General features: G+C 39.2%; 1 protein-coding gene across 1 annotated transcript in view; it reads right to left on the bottom strand.

Annotated features, from left to right (window-relative positions):
• Nucleotides 1–27,775, bottom strand: part of LOC104508478 (myosin-IIIb-like) — a gene marked incomplete at its 5' end in the record, with an annotated part of 75,403 nt that overhangs the window by 41,560 nt on the left and 6,068 nt on the right. The window contains 4 exons of the mRNA XM_010150119.1: nt 18,156–18,236; nt 18,914–19,076; nt 20,008–20,119; nt 26,964–27,169. Coding sequence (XP_010148421.1) covers nt 18,156–18,236; nt 18,914–19,076; nt 20,008–20,119; nt 26,964–27,169 — 562 coding nt within the window. The remainder of the gene's footprint in view (nt 1–18,155; nt 18,237–18,913; nt 19,077–20,007; nt 20,120–26,963; nt 27,170–27,775) is intronic.

Raw genomic sequence — 27,775 nt, 5'->3', positions numbered from 1 at the left:
TAGCTTTTGCTCACAAGCTTTTTGTTATATTTTTCTCCCCCTGTCCTGTTGAGAAGGGGGGTGTGACAGCAGCTTGGTGGGCACCTGGAAGCCAGCCAAGGTCACCCCACTAAAATGTCCAGCTGGCAGGGAACACTTCTGAAAACAGGGCACCAACTGCAGATGCTGAGCACCTTGAAATCAGCCTCTGAGCTATTCTGAAAATATGGGTAGTATGCAGCATGAGAAATGCAACAGCAACAGGAGGGCAGCTCAGCAGCCGTTCGTTCATATCAGCCAAGCGGTGATGATACCTAACATTTTCAAATGTGGCATCTGAGGCTGATTTTGAGGTGCAGGGTATTTTCAGGTCTTTGAAGAAACTGCTTGTCCCATGGTTTCCAAAAATTTTTATTTTCCACAGGAATTCACAGGAAAGCAGTGTGTGGGCCAGAGAGATGAGCTCCAGTAGCACACTCACCTGGGAAGGATGTAGAGAACCAGGTTCATGTGCCTGGTTTCAGCCAGGCAATACAACAATGCTGCTGAATGTTTACCAACTGAGCTATAATAAACCTCAGTCTTCACGCCTGGACCATCTATAAATCTCTCAATTAGCAAGAAACATTGACAAAAAGACATTGATTCTTAGGGTTCTCTATACTGTATAGGCATGCTATCCTTAGCACTGATAGCAGTCAGACCATAGCAGCATAAAGGTAGTACTGCAGCCTATTGTATCCTGGAGGAAAATAGTTATCCTGGCCATCATGAGTGTTAAGTCATGGGATTTGGACTTTCATAATTTAAATGCTTTTGAAAATGTTAGGAACACTCCTAGATATTCTACTAGAAAGAATACAGCTCATTTTGCAACAATAATGTATTCCTGAACAGAACAAATTTAATCCTTCCAGCATGGGTATATGAAAAATTCCAAAGGGGTAGGGAGGAAGAAAGATAAAGATGACACTGAAAAATTGTGCTCAAATTTCCATTTACACCTTTATAAATCATAAGTAATTATTTGAACATATGAACTGTAATTAGAAGCACACATGACAGCAGAATCAGGTCCAATGGGTTCCACTGCATGCCACAGGAATTGCAGACCTCCTACTTCCATCACAAACAGTAACCTTAATGTTTGCTATGATTACAACAGGAAAGTGAAGCAATTGAAGAAAAGCAGAATGATTTTACACCAGCTTTTACTGTGGAAATAAATGAAAATTCATATTCAAAAGATGACTTATACAAGAAATCAGTGTGATCTTGACAGAAACTGAAATTGTCCAAGGAGGAAATTATGGAGCAATGTGAGAAAGGTGTAAACAGTAAATCACCAGGACCTCATGGCCATCATCTGATGGTTCTGAAAGAAATAGGTTTAAAATGGGGACATGCGACCCTTTCAAGCAGCTTTCCATGTAGAAGCACACTAAGATGGTGGGGTTTTTTACTCTTCCTTTTGATCAAAAGACTCCAAGGAAGGTTTTGTTATTGACTGGCTGAATCTCATTTTAGTGAGTGGCGAGCTGCAGATCAAGTGAAAGAAAGTGTAGCAGAAGATAGAAGAGGTTTTATATGGAACAGTTCAATTCACATTAAGCCAGTTTCTGAACTGATCTGTGCTCAGGTGACTGAAATCATGTTTATTCTCTATTCTCGGTGATACACAGGATAGCATGTTTACATGCTAACCCAACAGTGCCCATGTAGGTGAATCACACTGCATGTTATTTCAGTGGGCCTCCAGCTGTTGCAAAACATTCAGAAATGAACATTATTCATTCTTCAGGCACAGCAACTTTCATGCTGCAAGTAAAGCTGACCGAAGGAGAATTCCTCTAGGACAATTTTCATTCTTACTCCCTACACTGATGCAGCAATGGCAGCTGGCACTAAGATGCTGTAAAAGTGGCTGACTTGCAGTGCCAAACCCACTGGCACAGAGATCTTACATTTCAAGGACCCACTCTGTATTAATAAATCTTAAAAAGAACCTTGGCAAATCATCTAAGCCATCCCCATTTTCAGAGAAAAATCAGCTACGCCTACTCTTTTTTGTTTGTTTGCTTGTCTAAGCTGATTTTTAAAACTTACAGTGATGCAGATGTCAAAACTTCCCAAGGTAACCTACACAGGGCTTAACTCAGCTTACCATCCGGGAGCTTTTCTTGGTGCCTAACCTAACTCTCCTGTGCTGCAATGCAAATCCATTATTTCTTGCCTGATTCTCAGTGGAGAACAGTTTGTTTCTTTCTTTTTCACATCAGCCTTTCATGCCTAGAGAAATGATACCACATGTACCGCAGTTTTCTATCTCCCTTAGAGATCTCACTTATGGATTATAGAGGTGTAATGGGTTTTGTTGCTGAGGGACTTGCTCATTTTCTTTTAGTGCAGCATCTAATATATTACACCGAGTGTCGTGGTTTAAACCCAGCCTGCAACTAAGCATCAGGCAGCTGCTCGCTCACTCTTCTCCCTGGTAGGATGGGGAGGAGCAAATATAAGGAAAGGCTTGTGGGAGACAGGGACAGGGAGGGATCATTCACCAATTATGGTCAAGGGCAAACCAGACTCAACTTGGGGAAAAAAAAGATCAATTTAACTTGTTAACAATCAAAGCAGAGTAGGGCAATGAGAGATCTTAAAACCACCTTCCCCCCACCCCTCCCTTCTTTCTGGGCTCAGCTTTGCACCCGGTTTCTGTACTTCCTCCCCCTGAGTAACACAGGGGGATGGGGGAGTCGGGGAGTGGTAAGTCCACCACATGTTGTCTCTGCTGCTCCTTCCTCCTCAGGGGAGGACTCCTCACACTCTGCCTCCTGCTCCAGTGTGGGGTCCCTCCCACCGGAGACACTCCTCCATGAACTTCTCTGACCCAAATCCTTCCCATGGGCTGCAGTTCTTCACAAACTGCTCCAGCGTGGGTCCCTTCAGGAGTCCTTCAGGACTAGCCCTTCAGGAGTAGTCTGCTGCAGCACAGGCTTCCCACAGAGTCATGGCCTCTTTTGGATGCACCCACCCGCTCTGTCGTGGGCCCGTCTCTGCTCCCCCGTGCCCATCCATGGCTGGCGGGGCAACAGCCCCGTGACCCTCCATGGCTGCAGGGGCACAGCCTGCTCTCTTCACCGCAGGCTGCAGGGGAACCTCTGTGTGCTCCAGGCACCTCCTCCTGCCTTTCCACACTGACCTCCGGTATCTGCCTGGCTCTCTCTCTCACATCCTGCTCCTCTCGCTGCTGCAGGTTTTGCAGTAGTTTTTTTTTCCCCTGCTCTTAAATCTCTTATCGCAGAGGTACTACCACTGTCACTGACTAGCTCAGCCTTGGCCAGAGGTGGGTTCAACTTGGAGCTGGGGAAGCTTCCAGCAGCTTCTCACAGGAGCCACCCCTGTAGTCCCACCCCTGATACCAAAACCCCACCGCATAAACCCAAAACACAGAGGTCTTGACAGTGATGAGAAAATGTTACGATGCACATGTGAGGTAGCCTGTATCCTCATTGCTACTACCCAGTGTAAACTTTGGAGCAGGGTATCGTTACTGACTGACATGCATTTTGTGGTTCATTACAGTTCATGTACCTCTGTTTCTAATTCTAATCCTGCCCTCTTAAACCCCTGTAACCATCACTCACTTAGTACTGGTACAAATTCAGTAATCAGATTCTGCTTCATCAGTCAAGCCATTAATGAGTAGAAATAGACCCATTTCTGGAACTTGACTTTCAGATGCATACTTCCTGTAGAACAGAGAAACGCTGATGATTATTCTTTGTCTATATCTTTTCAAACACCCAAGTGGGTATGACTGTGCAGTTTTGTTCAGGCTTTATTATCCAATCTTGATTACCTCAGTCTCATGTGAATGTCAAGAGTTTTACTAAAATGAATGGTTTCTGAGAACCTGTGAAGACGAAGGCATGAACACGGTACTAACTAGCTAAAAAGAGAAAGACGTAAGGAGAAAAATCACAATGAATTTAACTCGAGTGTAAACTGCGGTTGATGACGGGTATCTTCCACCATGCGTACTTAACACACAGAGCTCCGTAAGGAAGCAAAGGAGCGAGGGATACTCGCTGACACAGCTAAAAGACATAACTGATGTGTAATAAAGTCACTATGTGGAAACAATGCTTTCTGCTGTACCACACAGTATAAGGCCACTGATCATGGCCATGTAGCATATTGTGAAATGGGCAGTTAGTGAGCTACAGTTCAGTGAGCTAGAGGAAAAAAAAAAAGAACAGTACAGGAAGTATTTTCCAGGGTAAGTATCAGATCAGTATTATTTAACACAAGTTTTATTTGGGAGGGGAATGAATAAGATGGCGGAACATGCGGGTTACAGAGTGTTTGATGAGATTCTAAAGGGATTTAAAGGTATTTGAGGATGACAGCTCTGTCTGAATGAGAACAAGAGCAACGTAGTGTAGATTAAGGACCTTAGGCACTGAACTGTAGACTATCCTGCTAAGAACAGGAACATTTATGAAAAATACATTCACTGGAGATCTGTCAGTCTAACAAAAAACACAGGACATTTTAGAAAATTACTTCTCCCTTCTCCACAGATTATTCCTGATTAGTTCAAGAGATCCCTAAGACTAACTTGAAATTGTAGCTACGCCATTGCAAAATGCAGCATCTTTGATTTCATGTGATGCCCAGTTGTAAAATGGAGGCAGACATGAGGTGAAGCTGGTGTCCGTGCTGGCCTCTTGAGGGGAGACCCTGTCACAGTCCTCTCTGCGGCCTATTAAGGTCTCTGCAGAAGAGTAAATCTGCTATTCAGCAGGGTTGTAAAAAGGCCTCTGAAAGGTTTTAACTTTCCTCAATTGAATTTAGTCTTGACCATGTTTGGCTCTTTAAAAGAACTCTGCCTTTTTAAAGTTTTGAAAGAGCTACTACAGGAAAGGGTTTGATTGTGATTCAGTCCCCTCCCACCTTGCAGACCTACAGGTTCCTCTCACTGGCTGATGGTGGCCAGAAAAGGCTTGGCAAGTGACACAGACTGGTTTGGGGTGGAATTCAGACATGGTGTCAGTCTCCCAGGTGTACAATTAATCCCATGACCCTTTTTTAGTAGGAGTCACAAGCAACTCCACAGCTCTGTGGAACTGAATGGAAAAACATTTTTTCAATGAGACAAAGCTACTTCCCTGCTAACGTTTACATTATTTTCCTGTACTTATTTCTGTTCCTATCAGAGGGATTTGCCAATTCTTAATGTATCTTTAGTTACTTGTGACATCAGCTTCACACAGAAAAGATTTTTGTATCCAGTTAATACTGGTTTTCAGGTAAAGCAGATAAATGCAGGAGACATTTAACATACAATGAACTAACGTGTGCATTTAATTAGCATCCTATATAATTTGTTAGCTTGAGTTTGTTTATATCTTGCATTCACTGACTGATGGGCATGAACGAGGCTGAGAGATTCTATTTCCTTGAAGGAATTCAATTTTTTTTTTGAAGTGCCCACTCCTTCTGAACACTTTAAAAGTTGTTACTGTGCTGGTTTTGGCTGGGATAGAGTTAATTTTCTTCATAGTAGCTAGTATGGGGCTATGCTATGGGCTTGTGCTGAAAACAGTGTAGATAATACAGCAATGTTTTCATTACTGCTGAGCAGGCTTACACAGAGTCAAGGCCTTTTCTGCTCCTCACCCTACCCGACCAGCGAGGAGGCTGGGGGTGCACAAAAATTTGGGAGAGAACACAGCCAGGACAGCTGAACCCAACTGACCAAAGGGATATCCCACACCATATGACATCATGCTCAGCATATAAAGTTGGAGGAAGAAGGAAGGGGGGCAGGATGTTTGGAGTTATGGTGTTTGTCTTCCAAAGTAACCATTACATGTGATTGAGCCCTGCTTTTCTGGGCATGGCTGAACACCTGTGGGCTGATGAGAAGTAGTGAATGAATTCTTCCTTTTGCTTCCCTTGTGTGCATGGCTTCTGCTTTACTGTTAAACTGTCTTTATCTCAACCCAAGAGTTGTCTCACTTTTAACTCTTCTGATTCTCTCCCCCATCCCACCAGGAGGGAGTGAGTAAGGAGCTGTGTGGTGTTTAGATGCCAGCTGGGGTTAAACCTTGACAATTACTTAGTAAATCTGAGTGCTTTATATACCATAGAATATTGTAACTTCTTTTTTTTAACAGGTCTTTGAAAAAGCAGCAGGTTGTCATCCATTTAAATGCATAGTTATATTCCTGTGCATACAACAAAACAGAACTATGTATGATTTGCTTTCTGATCCTGAGTACCTTTTAAGCTCATTTTTCATTTTCCAAAACTATCAGTTAGAGAGGGGAAAAAAAAAAAAGAAAGAAACGTAAATAGAAGAAATGAAAAGAAATGAAAGGAAATGAAGAGAAAAGAATATTTTATTATTCTCTACTTCAGTTCCATGGTATGTGGAGGCACAGTGAGACTGTCTTCTCTAGGGACAGATTACCAGCTACTGTGTTAAACATCTGCACTATTATTCAGCAGCCTTCCTGTTTCCTACAAGTTTCCTGTATGACTGAACAGCCATATGCTTAAAACGCAACAGCCCAGTAACAGCTACATAGAAGTGAGGCTTGATTTATGGGAAGTAACTTATCTGATTTAGTCCTAAGATTCTGAACATCCCCTGTGAAATGCTAAACATTTTCAAGTCTCAACCTAGTCATTGGAACTTGAGGCCATTGCTGAGAAATCTGTAGGCAAATAAGCTGCAATATTTGTTGGGGTTAAACTTGAGAACTGCCTGCAGTAATAGCAGTTTAGCAACTCCAGGCAAAACAAAGTATCATTTTATTTACACAGATTCACAGAATGGAAGGGGTTGGAAGGACCCTCTAGAGATCATCTAGTCCAATATATGAACCGCTATATTTATATGACTGATTGTGCATAGCAATCAGGACTGGGTGCAAGACCTGAACAGCCAATGCTTTTTACATGGTCACCTTCAGGCCATATATCTAAAGGCATTTAGACCTTGATTTCAATGTAAGTTTGGCAGCTAAATATCTTTAAAGGTCTGTGTATTTGTGTTTCATAGAGCCAAAATTCACCTCAACAGTTACTGAACCATAAAATCTTTGTGAGCCTCATGAGATGCACAATCAAGCAAGGTGTACCTAATCCAGAAAAATACATTTGTTTGGAGATCAACAAGGGTTTCCAGAAACAGCCTAATGCATAAAGGGAGGAAAACCATTCCTGGCTAACTACACACAAAACAGATGAAGAAAAAAGTTTAAAGAGGCTGTGTGCCCACAAACAAGTCCAGGTGAAAGCTCTAGATCACTAAAAAAGAAGAAAAAAATATGTTTAGGTTGTAAATAATTGTAATTTGGTATGCCAGATAGTAGACTGTGTATTAGCTTTTGCTTTTAACCATCATTGCAGACTGGAGAACAAATGACCATGCAATCATCAATAGTTCTAAAGGGATCACAAGATACACACCCCTTAGGTACTTAAGACACCGAAGGAGCTGCATGGACATGAAGGGAATCATAAACTGGGACATTCATTGCTCCAATGAGCAGTGAGGCAACCCAAAGACAGAGCTATGATGGTCAATTGCAGTGGGCTCATTCTCTTTCCTGGAAATCATTACCAAACCCATCTATCTATCTATCTATCTATCTATCTATCTATTCCTTGTCTGATGACCTGAACCACCTTCTTGCTGAAAACAGAATACTGCAAGGGAGAGATTCCACTACACTATTAACCTACAGGTGGCTACTCCCCAGCAAAATCCTACAATAATGTACCAGAGCATGGAGCAGACATTATTCAATCTAAATCAATGGAAGTTAGCATGGAAGTTAACATAACTCAGTGTTATGAGAATACACAGAGAAAGAAATACCATTTTGGAGGAGTTAACTGTTATTTAAAAAAAAACCAAACCCAAACCCTTCTTAATGGAATAACAGCATCTCTTTATAGGCAAGCAAGTCACTGATTTCTTCAGAGAACTCTGAAGAGGGGTAACAGAACCTGTGTTTATATGCTATATTGGAAGCATATAAAGTAACAGAAATAAGAACCAGAAGAAGCACTGAGATGTCCCCAGGCCTAGGACACAGCAGGAGAGATCTCATAACTCTTAGACACTAAAACTTGCTAATCAAAGGGATTAATCTAGCCACCTCTCCTAGAACACTGTTGGAGAGAGTCACTTGGACAACAGCTAAGATATAGCAGACCCCTCTTGCCTCTCACACCCAAGGAACTGTAAGGGGGACATTTGTCTGGAGTGACTCCATTGGTAAGGAAGGTTGAACCACCCTTCCCCTGCAAGGAGGAGGGAACCACTATCATGCTTTACAGTATTCTTAGGCTTTCTGTCTGTGACTTGTCCATCTGCTTTTTACAGTTCTTTCCCATATCTCATTTCTGATCTGCATGGAGCTTTACAGACACAAAATGGTAACTTTCTACTCTTGGGAATTTAATAACATTCACTGCCATCAGTTCTCAAATGCTGAGCACTTGCAATCCTGTCTGCAATCTATGGTGTTCTGGGTACTTCTCAGAAGTGCTCAGAAACAGGACAGCAACCCAAGACAAACAGCACTGCAAATAAGCCTAATACTGCTAACTCGGGGAACACTGAGGTGACTAAGCTGGTGGGGGGACTGGCTAACTTACAAGTGCTCATCCTCAGAAAACGGCAGATTCTCTATGAGCTGGCTGAATCGTGATGACATGCCTGCTCCTTTCCGGCCTCCTTGTGTGGAAAATGGCTTGTATTAGATAACAGACAGCAAAGGATTCAACTCACCAGTGCTCTTCACAGCCAAAATCAGAAGTAAGGCAGCTGCTCATAAGCTGAGGATCTGCTACACAGCCAGTGCTGGTTTTCAGTCTTGTGTAGTTTTTACGAACAATATATCCCCTGAAAGCTAAAAAACATAGTTATGAATCAGAGAAAAATTCTGCAGAGCCTGAAACACAGCCTGGCACCTGACTCTGCACCACAGAGCTGAATGCCCTCAACTTTTACTGAACCAGTGGGCAGAGAGAACACTTAGCACCTCACAGGGGTGGCTCCAAAGTTTGCTGTGTAAACAACAGCTAGAAATTATGCAGGGCCTTACACTTTTGCTCTTACAGTGACCACTTGGCACAGCCCAGGCAAGGAAAACAGGCCTTAAAATAAGAATATGCTTAATTTAAATAGGAATCCATCTTAGAATGTACTAGAATACGTAGTAGAAAATCACTCCCAAAACACCTTCTTTAATCAGAAGTCTCATGATTTGAGCTAGTCAGAATTTTACAGAATCAGAAGTTTTACCTGTTTTAAATATGGAGTAGTGGGGTGAGGAGCCACGGACAGATATATTTGATTAAAACTAGAAAAGATAATATCTTCTCCTATTTTTCAATTAACTGTAACCACCAAAAAACATCTAAAACGTCTCTCATAAAAATAATCAGGAAAAAAAACCCTACAGAGACTGGAATTTACATCATTCATACAAAGAAAAAAAAAACCTAAACCAAAACAATCACTAGAAATACTAATTGAAGTAGCAAGCATGCAGTGAAATGAAATGACAATGAAAATGGCAGTGAATAACATTTTTAAGATATCTACATAATTTATTTCAATGGACTGATTTGGATTGGGGTACTTAAATAACTTAATTACTTCTGTAGTTTTATCTGACATGAATTCTTGACACATGTGAGCAGTTAGTAATAAAGCTCCAGCACAAACCACAGGTAGCGATACATACTGCACTTAGGACAAAAGACTCAAAAGTACTGCAATGTACAGTTAAACCCTTTTTTTTTTTTTTTGGTAGGGTTTATTTCAAGCATTATTTTAAGTAGAAATAACTTGATAAAAGGGGAGTAAGGGCTGAAAACGAACAAAGTAAGTATAGTGTAAATGCCATAGCTAAAGTGTATGACAAGCAGTTGCTGAATAAGAAGACTGAGGGAAAGGAGCAGTTTACTAGTCCAGCAGGACTGCAACTTAAACAGTGAGACAATATATGAAAGAAAATTGAAGCTACGATCAGAAAATATTACGATGTTGAGGGAAAAAAATTCCCTGTCCAGGAAAAGCTTTTAAGAATACTAAACACGTGCAAAAGCACGTGTCAGTCTGGGGAATAATTACCCAAAGGAGGCGAAGAAGAGCCGTCTCACTGGGGTTCCTAGAATCCAGGGTTAAATATTACAGTGAGATGTAGGATAGGCACAGAAGTGGGGTCTAGGGCAATGTCATGTAGGATCAGGGTCATGATAGCACTGTAGATTACAAAGGGGAATCAGGAAGTAGAATAAATATAGAATACAGAATGAATTGAGAACAGAGAAGTTGAGCAGAAGATTAACAATTTTTCTCTCTATCTCACGCCTCTGATTTTATGAAAACACTAGCAATAGGCATTATCTACACAACAGAGAATAAAGACCCTGCAGAATCTGCAATCCCTCCATTATTATCAAATTATGAGATAATTGATTTATTTCCCTTTTTGTCCATTTAACTACTCTTATAAATTTAGCTCCCCATTCATGTGGGGTTTTTTTGTGTAATGAAAAGATGATGGAGGAAACAAAACAGAGCTAACTTGATTCCCTAAGGAAAGGGCTGTAACTAATCCTTTCTTTTCTATTGTAATACCTGTATAGTGTTAATGGTCTTTTCAGCCACCTATGTCCAGAAAAACATGTGGTGTTGTGTTTATTTGTGCAATATAAGAAAATGAAAACCATCTGAACAGTTCAAGCTGTGGCATGCAATGCACCACAGCAATCTAAACGTTCCAGTTCTACTGAGGTTTCCAGGCTAAGAAGCAGCAAAAATTGCCTTTTAATGAGAGGCTACTAAAATAACCATTCACTTTACAGAAGGCATGACAGAAGTTAGGCGTGCTGAGGTGTTGTACTGAATACAGAGCTCAGGTATCATGAGGCTGAGGAACTTTCCACCCTTAATAATCAGACTGGAAAAGTCTGCCTGTCTGGCAGAGATGAGGCAAGCTTTCACTTGCCCCATGTGATCAAGCTTCCAATCCTTAACTATCCCCTACTGACCAGACAAGGAGCCTACTCTGATATTGGCAACAGAGACAGCTGGCCAGCAGCCACCTCTCTGCAGCTGAAACATGCTGAGTATCAGACAGTCGATGGACTACTATAAGGAAGCACTGAAACAAATGAACAAATAAGATAAACTTCAGTTTTATCCTTAGTAATTTCTCAGCTTTTAGTAGTTCTTTGCATGTGTGTGTATATATAAAATCAACCCTAATACCTACTGTGATTTTATTTTTCAAAATAATCCTTTTTTTCCCCAGAGACTCTTTATTAAACTCAGTATAACCACTTTGGTCTTTCCTCCATTCACTACACAAAACCTGCTACATCTGATTTAATAAACATAGTTTTTACCCTGTCTTTTGTTTTCATATGTATTTTCAAAATCAACTCCTCTGTTCTGCAAGCTGGTTTCTAACATTCTTATAGAATACCTTGAATCTGACAGGTAAATGGCAGTATTTTTCCTACTTTCCCTTTGACTCATGGGATAACTGAAGTAGCAGGATAAACAAACTTTCTCTCTCAAAAGCTTCATTGAGCATTAGTAGAACTGCATCTTTTCAACATTTATTAACTGGATCTATAATATTTCAAAAGAAATGCATATGCAGAGAATTCTGCTGGGGGAGTCTGGGAGGCTGGGAAGCTGCTCCATCACAGCAATTTGCATTACTGACTGGTGCTGGTTTTGACACTAAGCACTTGGCTCAAAGAGTGTGAAATTAGCAGACTCATGTTGCTACTGCTCCATGAACAATCACTGCATCATTGAAGAAGAATGATTACCAGCTGTCACCTCATTTTCACCTTACCCAGTCTATATTCCAAACTTTCCAGCAACAGCATCTTTAACCCTGATCTTTACATAGCCAAAGATGACAGGACCCGAAAAGCAACATAGAAACTGAATTTCATTTTAGCAATTCTATTAGCAATTCAGTGTTAAATGTTTTATGTGCCGCAATTTAGAACACGAATTTTTACTTCTTGTACTGATCAATTCTCACACAAAGCAAGTCTTCTGTCAGCTCCAGCACCTGGCAAACCAAGAATATATTTACCTCAGGGAGTTTGAAATTTTGGTGTCCTGCAGTTGAAAACCTTTATTTTAAGGTCTAAGTACCAAGGCATATACATTACACACAATGTTGCACAATTCCAAATAGGAAAAGTCCAGGCATTTTCCCCCTGATTCCCATAGGAAATATATAGTTACAGACCAAATTGTGAAGCACAATGTAGAAAGATCAAAGCTAAACAATCGCAGGTCTATACAAGAAGTATAAAGCAAGGAGATGAAGTAGTATTCTAAACAGCAGAAGGATTCATTCTCAGTCATGAAAAAGCATGTTAAGCAGGTATTTTTTAGAGAGACACATTTATAATCTATAATATCACCTAAAATAGCATGTAACAGCAACTCGGAAATGAAAGCTCATGCTTGCTGAAGAGAAGATATTATGGTAGTTTGTAATCAGAAGGTGATTTGCTACGAACAGCACCTCACTTTCTTAATTTGCCTAGTTAAAAGAGCATTCAGCAGCTTAACTAACAGCATCTGAGAGGATTTGGAGCCCATGAATCTGATTCTTCACTCCATGCCAAATTAATTTTAATGAACAGGTAAAAGGGATGGAGAGCCACATCCTTTGCTGGGTCTCACAAATACCTCCCTCTCTTTCACCTCTCACTCTGGATGGATGTTGGGTGATGCCTGTTTAATAGCAGAAAAAACCCAACCCTTGCCTTAAGTTCTCCAGCAGAAGCATTACAAGAAAGCAAGTCACGAGTTCTCACGTACAAGCAGTAACAGTAACAAGCAGCAACTATTAGGCAGACTCACCAAGACTGGCATCAGGACTGGTTGGTGGCACTGGTGCACATCACCACTTGGACATATGTGCTTTAATTACCAGGCATTACAGTCTCTGATCTTGAGACTTGGTCAAAGAAAAAGAAGTGAAGATGACTGTGAAACTCGTTGTCCATATCAGCAAGGGAAAGGAGTAAGTTTTCCAGTGTATTGTTGGACAAGGTATGTTGTTGTCCCTTCCTGATTTTAGCAAGGGTATGAAATCCAGTAAGAACATCTCCTTTTCATCTCCTCAAAAACAGGGGGGAAAACCAAAAGGAAATGCAGACATATTCACATCAACATAGCTTAGCCAGAGATGAGGATAGAATATAGGACCTCATACTTCAAAGCCATAAGGCCTTCTGACTTTTCCTAACATGTTCCCTGCACATGAGCAGCAGGCTTTTAATGGTTACTAGAGATACATACTAAATGTGGAGAATTACTGGATGCCCTAAGCTAGTACAGCACACAAAGAGATGGAAGAGTAAAGTTAACCAGAGCTCTGCAGCCTGTACAAACCAGGCTGCTTTAACCCTGAATGTGAAATCAAGGTAATACAGTGAGTCAGTTCAGCTGCCATTGAGAGAAACACATATCTCTGCAATGGTTCTTACACTGACAGTGTAGTTATAAGGAAGAAAATTAATGATATAACCAAGTAAAACAGGATCTGCTACTTAGCGGTTGTTATTTCCAGGAAAATTTTTTAAAAATCTATAGTTTTGAGATATATTTATAAAGTGCTTAGAAGTTTTTTGGAATATTTTACTCATGAAATTCTTGAACCTATACAACAGTACTAGCTGAATACATGTACACACACAGGTACGTAGTGATATAAATAGATAAATATAGCAGTTTCAAGAAAACTTCCTTGTCTTCTGTTGCAGCCAACATTAAATCTTTGCCATTGAAAATCCCAAAGGTAACACTTTTATTAAAAGCTTACATTTATTATAAATGTAAAGTATTAAATTACAGCTGTTCTCAGCCCCCCCTTTTTTATTATAATGGGGTAGTGTTGCCAGAAGCACATGTTAGAGCTATGTCAATAGCTAGCAACACTGCATGGGCAGAAGTTACAGAAAGAAAGCAATTGACAAAGGGATGCTTCATCTGGTTTCCTTCTGAACATCCATCACTTTTTATTTAAAAAAAAAAAAGAAAAAGAAAAAGAGCCCGAATCTTGAGTTCTTGATAAAGAATTTTCCAATACAATGTGACATATGGTGAGTGTGTGAGCACGTGTTGGAGGAGGAGATGGTGGCTCAATGGATTAGTCGTTTGCCTTTCACCTCTGGAAGCATAGTTAAACTCCGTCCTGACCAGATCTGCACAGTATATTCCAGATGGCTAAAGTGGGCCTAATTAAAATGAATTCAGTGATGTCACCTCAGATCTAAGTGAATCACATGCACCACTCATTTGGCATTTTGGCAATGTCAGTTCACAAATGAAACAACCAGATTAAAATCCTCCCTTAAATCTTTCAGGACAAGAGTCACACTGCATGGAAATAGATGCTACCATAACTAGAAAATGTACTTTTAGAATGGTGTTATCTGTTGTTTTAAATTCTAATTAATGTATTATTCTAATACAAAGGAACATTAAATGAGACTTGCATTTGGGAGGTAAATCAGTGCAGCAGCATTTCAGTCAGAGATGATTCAGTGGATATACACTGATTTAAACCAGCTGTGAATCTGGCAACAAAATTAAAAAAAATTCTTTTTAACAAAATATTTTTCCTTTTACGTAGATGTAAATCAAAACAATATAAATCCCAATTACAAAGAAATACTCAGAAGTGCAAAGTACTGTTAATACAAACACTACAGAAAATCATTCTTTACTATTCAACTCCAAGTTAAAAATTAGCATTTTCTAACCTTCACAGTTTGGGAAAGTGTGACTGGAAGAATTAGGAAAGACCTTGTGAACACTGTTTACCATTTTAGCCATAAGTCTAACAGCATGTGTGTATTCTGATAACCTGTGATGTAGATATGCTGAGGTAGGGTAGCTTTTTCTTCCCCTCCTAATTTAAATTCACAAATACTTTGTTTCCTAGCAAGGGTGTTTTCTCCCATCTGAAATAATGACTTTTTTCATGTAATATAATACACTAAAGAATTTTATCCTCATGTATTTTGTGAGGGTTGGTTTTTTTCTAAGTTTGTTTTTTCTTCCAATATTTCTTCAATGGATAGTGAACTGCTGGGCCCACAGAGATCTCCAGACCACCAGCTCATGTATTTGAAAGGCATCTGTTTATTTTTAAAATGCAAATGCAGCCTACCTCAAAGACTGACTTGCAAGAAATGAACAATCTGAACAAGTCAAGAGGTTTCCAATCAGGAGCTGTGTTCCTCCTTTATATCAGGCTATGATCACTTGCTGTCAAAACCACTTAAACAATATCCTGGAATCTGAATGAAGTCCCCCCACAATTAAAATGAGCAGGATAATCCTGCAAGAATTATTCAGGCAAATCATTTTTCACACAGTTTAAAGTAATGATAAGGTCATTTACAAAAGAAATCAGCGCCTTTGAAATGCTGACTTGTAGACAGAGGACTGCCTGGAGGAGGGCCATAGATAACAGTGAAGACTGGCCTCCTAACACTACCCTCGCAGTCTTTGGAACTGATTCTGATGAAGAGAAGGCCCAATAAGGTTAATACCCCTACTTTGATCTCTGTCAAAGCGTACCAGCAAGAATTAATTTACATTTCAGATGAAAAAGGTTGACAGCATGAAAAGGCATCTTGTTTCTGGTATGTGAATGTGCTGTAATAGATCGGGAATTCTGAAAGGAAGTTCTGAGGAAGCTAAAGGGATAAGCCGAGCGGCTGCTTTTATTGGGAAAGAGATGAAAGGAAAACAAATTTCAATATGCGCTGTTCTGTAGAAACATGTAAGCCAAATGCTTCCTAAATTTCAAGGCCTGCTTAAGCAGGGGGAAGGGGGAGGGAAAGGAGAGGGAAGTACATATATTTTAATTATATGTTTTTGCTAATGTCTGGATGACAAATGCAAACAATCTATCTCACTCCCTGAAATGTCTCATTTGAAAAAAAACATACAAAGGTGGTCATACTCCATTTCACTAAAAAGCTACCTTGAACCACATAGTCACATTATAAGATGTGCAAGGACAGGAGAGATTTGAAGTTGCTTTTGTCTCCATCTCACTAGGCACTTGGACAGTGTAGTATAAACAACAGAAAGGCTGTCAGTGTATTTTAAAACCTGGAAAATGGCCACCATTAGCAAGCATGAGCTTTGATTTGAAACGCAGAATAATTAGCATGTAGAGAAGAGAAAATGTGCACAAGAATTTCCAAATAAGAAGTCCTAGATATAGGTTTCCAAAGGCAGACAGAAATGTGTTGGAGCTTATTATTATAACCCTTCAAGTGCAGTGCCAGAGGTGGGAGGAGCAGACAGCCTAATTAATACAAAGGTGCACTGTGTCACTCTTAACCCCATAGTCCTAATGTTTATTCACCCAGACTGATCACTGGAACTGTCAGGTTACAAAGGAAGCCAGTGTGTGTGTTGGTGGGAAGAGTGCTAACAGCGTTCTTCCAGCGTGAGGTCCAAAGGGCTCAAATTCAAGGGTATGCGTACACTCCTGCTGCCTCTGCTCTGCCATGGTCAATGCAGTGCCTCAGAGATGGCAGGAGGGAATACAGCTCTGAACCTCTCCCGTGTGTGCAGACAGCAGAATGGGTCAGTTGCTTTTGCTAGAGAACTAGTAATGAGCATGCATCTCCTACCCGCCTAAGAAATCTGGCTGGATAAAACTCATAAGGCAGAATGTTCCCTGCAGTCTCCAGGTGATACCACTACACACCAGATCCTACTGAAGCCAAGATAACTCTGTAGGAACTGGTAATAGTGGGACAGTGATGGGTCAACTGTTTCACTTTCCTTTTTATGGCAAAAGGCTGTTGTAAAAGTCAGGAAATCAAAGTCCAGGTATGGCCAAGTGTAAATGTAGCGAATACTCCAGAAAATGGTTGCAGGGCATACTTTAAGATCTGGTCTCTGTGCTATCGTGAAAACAATAGAAAATGACAACAGAATGAGTGCTTATGAAGTCCCTCAGTGCTTGTTGTAATAGAGGAAAAATTTATCCTTAACAGTTCTCCAGTTAACAGCATCTTCTGCATCTGACCCTAGAGCTATAGTTCATGATTCTGCGTAACAATGTGCGTGCAAACCTATAAACTATTATTTTATCCTAATGATATTCTGCTCCTTTCTGTACCTAGACTGGTACCTTGTTTTCTGATCACAGGGATGCTGAATTTCAGAGTAGCAAACTTGGACAAAAGAAAAACAAATTAATTTACTGTAAATGGCTTGAAAAAAAGTAAAAGAATATTTAGAACACATCTTTTTCATATTGCCTCTGGATTATATGATACAGGATAAAGAGGTGACAAAATTTAGGAATGATAACACAGGAAGCTGAAGGAATAAAGGTGGTACGTTGGCTTATCTGTAAACACAATCGCTACCACTCCTTTTTGATCGGCTACAGTCTTTCAGCCTGGCGTTGGCCAGGGAAGGTGTATTACACTGCATCATATGGAGGCAGCTTTGTATGTGCAGCATCTGAAAACACCACTGAGTTCATGGCACTGGTTCTTGGATTTCTGTGCCATATGGTACTCTGCTCTCTACTAGAGACCTACACAGCCCTATGGGCCTGTTCCTCCAATAATCTCTTTAAAGTTTATTCAAATTCATATTGATACGGCTGCATAGGAGTCTGGCAGAGAGTCAAAAGATTGGCCAAAGCTGGCAAACTCAGCAAGCAGTTGAAACGAAAACCTGGCAACCTGCCAAGATCAGGGCTCCACACAAAGGCAGAAATTTGTGTCCAGTGCCTCCTATCCACACTTCCAGTCATATCAATCCAGTCTTCATATCAGCTCTACATTTAGTTGAATCATACTGACTGTGCTCAGAAGAATCTTAAACTATTAACTCCACAGCTTTTAATCAGTATATTTTTCTTTTAGAGAAGTACTTAGAAAAAGCCTGAAGTACCTGATACCTGTCACTGATGTAATTTGATATTGACCACAAGTAATGTTTCTGATAGCTTTCGTTTGGACTGTGTGTATTTCTCTTGGCTATAAACACTGACACATAAAATCACCCACAGCAGAATAGGTGTTGGCAATTGAAATAATGTTTTAATTACCTGCTTGAATATGTATAGCAGCATCAGTTCTTCTGTTCCTTATTTCCTTGTACTTCCTGCGAGCTTCATATCCTCTCCAGGCTAAAAATACAAACCCATGTGCTGGAAATTACATTTATTTAAGGAAGTGCTAGAGAGTCTACAGAGTCAGAGATGTACTGAAACTTTCATCCCTCCTGCCATAACCACTCCAGCCCCCACCCCCAGTATCTCTTCCCCTCCCACCCACATGTTGAACTCTGGGTATTCACATTCCCACAACTTCAAACACCGCTTCACTCATCCAAATTTTAATTGTCACCATGTGCTCACTGATGTCCTAATCCAAAAGGCAAAGGTGCATGATCATGTCAGCACAAGAACTCCCCTCCTCACACAGCTCCCCAAATTTGATACAAGGAAGCCTGCTAAATTACTGATTATCAGCCCCTCAGGCCCAGCTCAGATGTATGTTATGTGGAATTATGGTATACATGGGGGTGGAGCCATGCTACTACATTTCATTTATGTGCTGCATGCTAGCGTAGACATACCTAACAATATTTTCATTTTGTGCACAAGAATCATGTTCAAAATACTAAAATATTTAAATAAAGACATTACCAAATACTAAGATGACACCTTAGAAGTGAATCAGTAATTTTTGCATCAATTAGCTGGAGAGAAAAGCACCTCCGGTTATTTTGCTTTCATGTACGTGCAATTTAACAACTTGAAATGCAAAGACACTCAATGAAACATGGAATGTGAACATTTACCTGACTGTATGGTAACAGCACTATTTTCTCTTTTCTCTTTGACTTTCTTGTATCTCCTTGCTCCAAGCCATCCCTTGATATATGCTTGCATGACCACTACCCTCCCTATAACTTCTCGCAGGAACAAATTTAACTGCTCTATATGGTAATACTTTAGAAAAACCTGAAATGGAGCAACAACAACCACACAAAAATCAGTATTACATGCAGGCAATAGCACAACCTCTTGTATCCTGCCTTTTCATTAGTCTTATGTCAGCCTGTCTTAGGGCACTGTTACTGAGAAAACTGGTAAAATACTGGTTGCTAATATCATAGCAATCTTGTGAATCAAATATTTGTTCTCAGTGTGCCTGTGGAATCTCAACATTCCACTGATTATAATCATCCCATTGCAAAACAAACCACATATTTACCCCTTTTACAAAGTAAATTGGTCAGGGCGATATTTTCAGATACCAACTATTTTGAAATTAACCTTTCTTGGCAGTGGGAAGATAAATCCTGGGTTGAATTTGGGTTTAGGCATAATATTGTCTAACAGCATTCTGCTTCAGGTGGCAAATCCTATGGGTGCTTACCTACACTTTATCTGGGTTTTGAGCAGGAAAATTCTCTTTGTTTTTCCTCTGTGCACTGTAAAACAACTCCAGATGTATAACTTCTGTTTTACAGAAGTCACCCACTCCATTTTAAACCATGAACAAAGACTCTTGACAGAGCCGGAGGGGTTTCACCTGAAACTCCACAAATAGATAATGTACTAACCAGGTTCACAGGATGGGTCAGAGCATGAAGTTTCAATCATGCCGCGATAAAGAACAGAAGGAACTTCAGGGGGGCACTGCCACAGCAGGCACGGACAGATGAACTCTCCTTATCAAGGCAGGCACATGCAGAGTGCTCTTTGGGGAGGTACCCAATGTACCACTCCCTCTCACAGCACTAACTCAGCTGTCTGGGGAGGGCACCTGGGAGGCTAACTGGAGCAAATTCCTTGTTCTTTTGTTCATTCATGCAGTACTTTTCAAACCATCAGTAGACATGTTTAGCTAAAAGGAAACTATCCTTGAGAAAATGTTAGCACCCTCTACCTTGGTTTTCCCAAGAATCCAGTTGTCTAGTTTAGATTTCTCCAAAATGGCAAGACAGTTTTCTCTGCTACCAAGGGGAGCCTCGTGTGCCTTGAATGCAAGGTAATAATACCTGCAAAACCAAATGACAAAGAAAGAATTGACTTGACAATCTATATATTTCACTGCTCTTTTCTAGTTCAGAGTTGCATTTCCAGAATTGATGGGCCAAATTCTCCCTTATACTCAGTCCTCCTCATAAATGATACACAGCTGACATGAACACATATTTGAGCATATAAATGACATAGGAAAATAAGTGGTACCACAGTGTTGACAAGAATTTGCTGCATTCTAGAAATCCCCAGTCGGTGTAATCATCCCTTAAAGGTCTTCACACACCAGTGCAACTCAGGTGAATGAGTGAATGAATGAATGACAGCAAGAAGAAGGAAAAGCGCTAGAAATCAGAGTAATAGAAAGAAAGGCAAAAATAAAACCTTTTGCATAACGTGTGAAATTAGTACGCCATCTACAGAGCTGCATAACATACTTTGGCAGTTACATCTCACTGCCAGTCTGCAAGTTCTGTTGAATAAGTCTGTGCTTCCTGAGGCATTCAATGGACCTTTATGGATTTCTGAGTGGGAGAAAAGTCAAATGTTAGCACCAAAGAAAGAAAAGAACCAAAAGTTAGTTATTCATGACCTGATGTCTATTTCTAATGAGAAATGCCAAAAAAGGCATTCAATATTTTAGCTACTGGTATTGGTCACTTTTTCACAAGGAAATATAAATGGCGTTGATATTCTTTGGGAAGCATAAATCCACAGAAGTCCGAGACTTTTGAGCTTGTAACAAGATCACTCCCATCAATGGAACTCAGTGGAGCTTCCCATTTTCAGTGTGCCTAATAGAAAGCCTGAGGATTCTCAACTGGTGAAGATAAAGGCAGCACTAGGAGGGTAGGCAATGATACAGTGATACTGATTGAGTCTGAAGCTGAAAGGCTGCTGCTGTATATGAAGAATAAAGATCAGTTTACAGTCAAAACAACTCCCATATCAATCTTTATTTACAGACATCAAGATGCTCAGACTGCATGAAGACCCACCTCCAGAAGAGGTCATATACATGCATAATTAAAGCAATTGGCATTGCTATTGTATTGGCAAGGATTTTATCAGTGCTGATGGTTAAACAGAACTAGTAGCTATTTTTAAAGTAAAACAAGAGAATTATGACTTATATGAATGTAATAATTTTGTTTACTCACAAGGATTTCTGTGCTTATGATTAGGTTTGTAAGCCAGTAGGCATGATGTCTTTTTTCTCTTTGATTGGGATAAACAATTAATTGGAATGATTATAATCAATTTTAGTGGCCTCTGGAGCAGGCCCATACTAAACAACACAGACTTTTCTTTTGTCCATGTTCCCTTGCAAAGAACAGCCCCTAACAATTATGTGAAATAACATTATTGTGCAAATAGTTAATAAAAAAGGGATGTAAACATGTTTGAATGAAACGGATATTAAGAATGCATGGACCAATCCCTACATGCAAAGCTACCATGCATCAATGAAGAATGGTTTTATAGTATTTAAGTAACTCTACTTACAAACAATTATGTTAAGTAAGAGCAAGAACAAGTGCCAGTTAGTTTACAAAAACATGAAGAGAAGAATCATACCAGTGAATCTCAATGACAGATTCCTCTGTAGCCACAAAGGCAAGAAAATATCCCACCTCAAGAAAATATGGAGAAGCAATTAGAAAAAAAGGAATAGCGCAAGATTTTTTTCTTTTTTAAATCAGGAGAAAATTATTTTCAAATACTTGTTCCAGTTAATCTCTCGATATTAGCTCCACTTGTCACAAGAAAGAAAAAAGAACCACTGAAATAGTCAGTAAAGATCAAAGGGGAATAACACGACATCTGAAGGCAGAAGCACTGGAATCAGTCCTGGACCAGAGACATAGATATTCACCAACTGGAAACACTGCCCACTCTGAATGATGATGGAAGATTATGTATTACTGAGTGATTTTTAAGGCAGTGATTTTCTCAATAACATGATATTGCAAATTCTTTAGCCAAGTCTTTAAAAATCCTGAGTCTGCCACTTAGTAGGTATGGAGAAACATGGTGCATTTAAAAGAAAAAAGTACTTTTCTTCCACCTTATTACTGAACTTAATGATGCCAGTTTTCACAAGAAAAATGGTATTATGAGTTGTATTAATAAAACTCAAATTTAAAATATACGTTATCACAAACCGTTTGTGATAGCATGCAGTTTCAACATGACAGATGCATCAGGGAACTTGCACTAATATTAAATTGCTGTTTGCTTCAAAAGACAGTTCAGATAGCCATGTTATTTACACATGTGTGTAACGAGCAGTTCCTTACCTTAGACGGAAGGAAAGATTCAAGTGAGTGACAATATTAGTTTTCTGGTTGTTCATACATCTTTTAAGGCACTGATGCAATAAAGTACTCAAGAGGAATCTCATAATTTTTGAATTTTACTATTTTAGCAATGATATTTTAATTACCAAAAAGTTGACTTCTTATTTATGACAAATACCTGTCTGAAAAGTATTTCTGAGCTATGCAACTTACATGCTTGACTATACCATTTTATGAGAAACTTCAGCATCCTTTAAATGTTGTACCCTTTCCATTAGCTCTTTTTCATGATCTAGAGTGTAGTTGCTTTTTGTGCTCAGAAGAAAAATGTAAATAAAACAATGCCCATTTTTCTTATAAATTTTTTTTTTAACATATGTTTTTATAAATTTAAATTTATCTGTCTTGTAACAAACCAAGCCATTCAGCATGACAGTAACTTTATAAACCATGGACATTTCAGGGAAACATATATTAACATGCGTTTAACTGTACTTAGTATTCATTAGTCATAAACCAACATTTTTTAAAGGTTGAATTATCCCCAGACCAATAATTGCTAGGACATGTGGAGTTAAGGTTCGACATTAAAGACATACAGGTATGCTAAGATATGGAAAAGTTCATAATGATGCCATTCATTAACTATCTGATTATGGCCAAGATATTTTAGTGTTGGTGGGTTTAAATTAGATAAACTGATTGTAAACAAATGGTTCAACTTCTCTCCCTTCTTTAAAGGGTGAACTGTGGAACTGTTCAATAAATAGCATTTAAACAGCACCTTAACTACTATACCAGTGTCTCTTACTAAAGTTCCCTTCACATTCCAGACTTAAAGGCAGCATCAATTCTACACAATTAACCCAAAAAGTAATTATTAACACTTTTTCTCTTTAAAACAAATCTTTGTACTAAAATATAGTGGCTTAAAGTGGAGAATGGACAATGATATGTGAAAAGCATGAGGTGCAAGAGGGCAAAATCCTTTTCTGGCCAGACCCCCAGCAACAGTAGGGGCATTCTCAACATTCCAGAAGACGTTTGTCTCTTCTTAGCCCTGGAGTTGGAAAGTTTAAAAAAAAAAGTTTTTACCACTGAAAGAGCCATTAAATAACTTCCAAAAAGTCCTAACTTGTATTGGTTGTATCGTGCCCCTTTCAGAAACTTTCAGATCTGAATTCATACAATTAATTGTATATGTGTCTATACTAAGAGTATGAATGAAAAAATGTAAATGAAAAAATGAAAAAAATCTACAATACTCCTGAAATTCAGTAACAGATACCTAATATGTATGCTGTAAATCATCAGATAAACACAGAGTCACAGAAATACTCTCAGAAAGGCATAAGCATATAGAGTTCATAAGGGTTTATCTGACTTCTCACTCCTAGAGATTTCATATCTTCTCCATCTTGCAACTCTCTACCAGTGTTCTGTGAATGGCGAGAGCCTAGAATATATGTGGAAAGTACAGTAGTTTACCATATTTTAAATGTACAGGAACATTGTACAGATCTGGTGAAATCTTAAAGTCACTGAAACAAATAGCAAACATTTCCGTGGTTAATAGTAAAATAATCTCATATAGGGGATGTTACAATTTTGTTTCCAGTCACTTAGGGACTGAGGCACTTCAAGCATGACAGCATTTAGGCACATTAGACTCTAAAGTCCCCTATCTTTTGACCTGTGATACAGTATATACCACATTAAATAAAAGGTGCATACAGCTGGGGCATATGTGGTGAGGACACACCTGCTTACCACGTCATGTCACGTGGGGGCCCAGGCACTCGTCATGTCTCATGAGACATGTCTCTCTCGAGACAGGCCCATGTCATGTCTCCAGGGGCCCAGGCACTCGTATACAGTAAGGAGCGTCCCATCCAGTGGGACTTGAAGTGCAGGTGCCTGCTGTGAAGCACACTTCCCTTTGCTGCTGTGCAATGTGTGGGCGCTATGCGGCCCCACAAGCCAGGCATGCCTGGCTGCTTGATTGGGTCAATAACCTGTGCCTGAAACCTGGGATTCCAACCTGGGAAAGGGGCCATGCTGTTTCACATCAAACATGTAAGGGACACGTGATGGCATGGGGTGTGAGACAAGGCCAAAGGAGACAAGTGCCTAAGACTTGACAGGTCTACAGTGTTTACAGGGGCTGCAGATTACATTTTCCTACTTCAAGTAGAAGAATATGTATATTTATATACATAAAACAGATGGTTGTACACTTGGCTGAAGAAACACTGTGTGAATGAGTTACCATTAGTCCTCTCCTCACCATCTGCTTTTTAACCCAATAAACCCAATAAACTACCTCCAGGTTTGCAACACTGAAATAATCCGCTCTACATGAAAACAGCAGACAGTAAAGAGTAACATTAGACAGAGCTTTATCTTTTGTTTACCTCCCACCTGATAAACCCTGAATGGCTCTGTTCCCTGCCTTTGATTGTTTTGTCCTCATATTTCCTGCTAAGAGTTTACAAAACAGCATTATTGAACAGGCAGATAAGAAGCACACCTATTTGTTTAATAACATCAAGGGAGAAAAAGTGCTGGCTCATCCATTTTGTTGTTCAGTTGCTCGAAAGGATCAAAATACCAATTAACTTGCTGGCTTAGAATATCTTTGATATCCTCACATTTACTGACATTTTGAAACTCTTGTTCATACTTGCCTAATATCTTTTTGATAATGAACAAAGAAGTGCCAATCTGTTTAGCATTTGACCTGTTTTCTCAAACATTTTTATGCATTCAACTACTTAGTTCCTAAAAACACTTGAGTAGTCATGGTTGTAAGTTGAAGAAAAATGTTTCTTGTTCATTGATAGCTTTTTAAAGCATTGTTCTTTCTTTTTTTTTTTCCCCCTCAGAGCACACAGAAGAGATTTGTTTAAAATATAGCACGAACTGAACAAAAGAGCAAGGCCACCCCCTCTCCCACCTCCTGTTTATATTCTGCACTCAGGAAGCCGTCTGTGCTGTTGGGCAAATTGCTAAATCTCCCTCCACTTTGCTTGCCATGCCGACTTTCTATCTTGAAAGAATTACATCAAATTGGACTAAAAACTTGGGGAGTATTTGACAAGATGTTAAACACAACTTGCCCTTATCTGCAGGAATGGAAAGCTACAGTCAATGTTGCTTTTATTACCATTACCTTTCAAGGTGGTACTCAAATTCAGTGTACTTTTGAATGAAAAGAATCTACTGATAAGAGGAGGCCTAATTTCCTCTCAATTTACACTAATTTCAGTGGAGTTAATATTAGTTCACTTACGTGTAAATTGGATAAAATTTAAGGTTAATAATTCTGCCTTCATCCTCTTCAGGATGTTGCAAAGATGGGTTAGTGATCACAAAAATTAATCTCTTTGTTAAACCTGCTTTAGGATAGCACGACCTTACTAAAATTAGTTATGTAACATAAAAAAAGTGGGGGGAAATTGGATCTGAAAATTAATTTGCTTTGATGGACAAATGAACACGTTCGTTATCCTTCCTTGAATATATCTCTCTAGTGTTTTCCTATTACATATTCATTTGGCATACTAAGATATTACAAATCAGAAAATGTCGTAATTTTTCAGAATTATTTGATTAAGCTATGGTTTATCATTCAACATCTCTCAGTGCAAGGATCACAGATTTCCAAGCCCAAATGACTGATTTACACACGTAAATTTATGCCATCTCTGGGTTTCAGAAAGGTCTTAGAAAGGTCTGTGAAACTGTTTATGTCTCTTCTTTCTCAAAAACATGACCAGTTCCTTCCCTCTAGCACCATATGAAGGACGCACTTTCAGTAGATTCATTAACTCTATATCGTCTGGATGAGCAACTTCCAGTTCAGAAAATATCACTAAAACCTTGATTTAGTCCTTCACTACTGTTCCTAACTGTTGAGTAGTTGCTGCTGCCCCACTAGTGAACTATCCTACAGACTGGAAAACAGTAAATAGTACACAAAAACGTATTTTCAAACTAGAGGAAAACCATAATGACCATATAAACATATTGTCATCATAAAGAAAACAGTATTTCCTAAATCAAATTTGTAACTTTTTGAGATTAAGAATAATACTAAAGCCAATAATAGGACAGAGGTTCTTTATAATTCATGATACCTCCAAGATAAATGACTACAAGGCTACGAAGTTATTATGAGGAGTATTTCCAAATCTAAAGCTTTTACATCAGTTCATCCTTAAGCATGTGCACATTCTTCATATGACAGCTGAAGGGCACTGACCTTCCAAATCCTTATATTACCTGAGCATGATGCATAATTTCCATGTGTTGCCTCTACTGAGAGAATCACAGGGACAGGCTCGCTACTGAACACAAGTGCTCACTGCTGGTCTCACATTGATTTTTCCACATTAGAGCTCAGGTATCTCTTGTCTTTATCTCTGATAGTCCCTGTTCCCATTAGAGAATCAGACCATACATGTACAAACCAATGCTTGTAGAATTTTCTGTACTTAAGCATAGAATATATTTTATTGAATGGCATTTTAAAACAATTGCCATGTTATAGAAGTCTTACCTTTTCACAAACTCGTCAAAGAGGATGCGATGAGAATACCCTTTTTGACGTATTTTGACCGTTTCCAGAATTCCAGTGTATCGTAGCTGCAGTAGAACTCTCTCATGAGAAAATGTCAGCGCTTCTCGATCATCGTTAGGTTTAATGCAGCGGATGAAGTGAGGCTGTCCAACAACCATTTTGGATAAAAGATCCATGAGGGAATACTAGTGAGGAAAACAAAAAGGATACACACACTTGACAAAAAACTTCAATGCAGCTACGTAAGCAGGAGATATGAGTTTGTAAATAGTGTGTAAAGCTTGATTGTATTTTAGTCTGCAATGTTAATCTGCATTGATATTTTATTAATTTTTAAGCTTTTCGTTAAAACCTAGAACCCAATAGAAGTTTTCAATTGTAAAAAAAAAAAAAAAATCCTAGTTGTTCTTACTTCTTACACCTTTCTCTTCATTTGTCTTTATACCACATTTCTGTAGTTGAAGACAACCCATACAAAAAAAAATTACTTGAAAAATGTCCTAACTATAATGCTACTGTAGGCATGTTTACTCAATCAAATATCCCCAACAGAAGAACAAGTTTTATTGTTCAAAAAATCATAGGAATTCACAGAAAATCATGGGGAAAGGGATGTAAGAAGTCATCAGTTCAGTCCTCTGCCCAGAGAGAACACTAGATGTATCTGTACCATTTCAGGCACATCTCTGTTTAATTCATTTTTCAAAATCACTGAGGATACAGAGTGCACAATCTTCCTGGATAACCTACAGAGGTTCTACATTTTCATGACTTTTCATAATGTTCTTAAC

Source organism: Eurypyga helias, unplaced genomic scaffold (genome assembly GCF_000690775.1).
Source record: "Eurypyga helias isolate BGI_N326 unplaced genomic scaffold, ASM69077v1 scaffold7754, whole genome shotgun sequence".
NCBI lineage: Eukaryota > Metazoa > Chordata > Aves > Eurypygiformes > Eurypygidae > Eurypyga > Eurypyga helias.
This window is presented reverse-complemented; position numbering and strand designations above follow the sequence as displayed.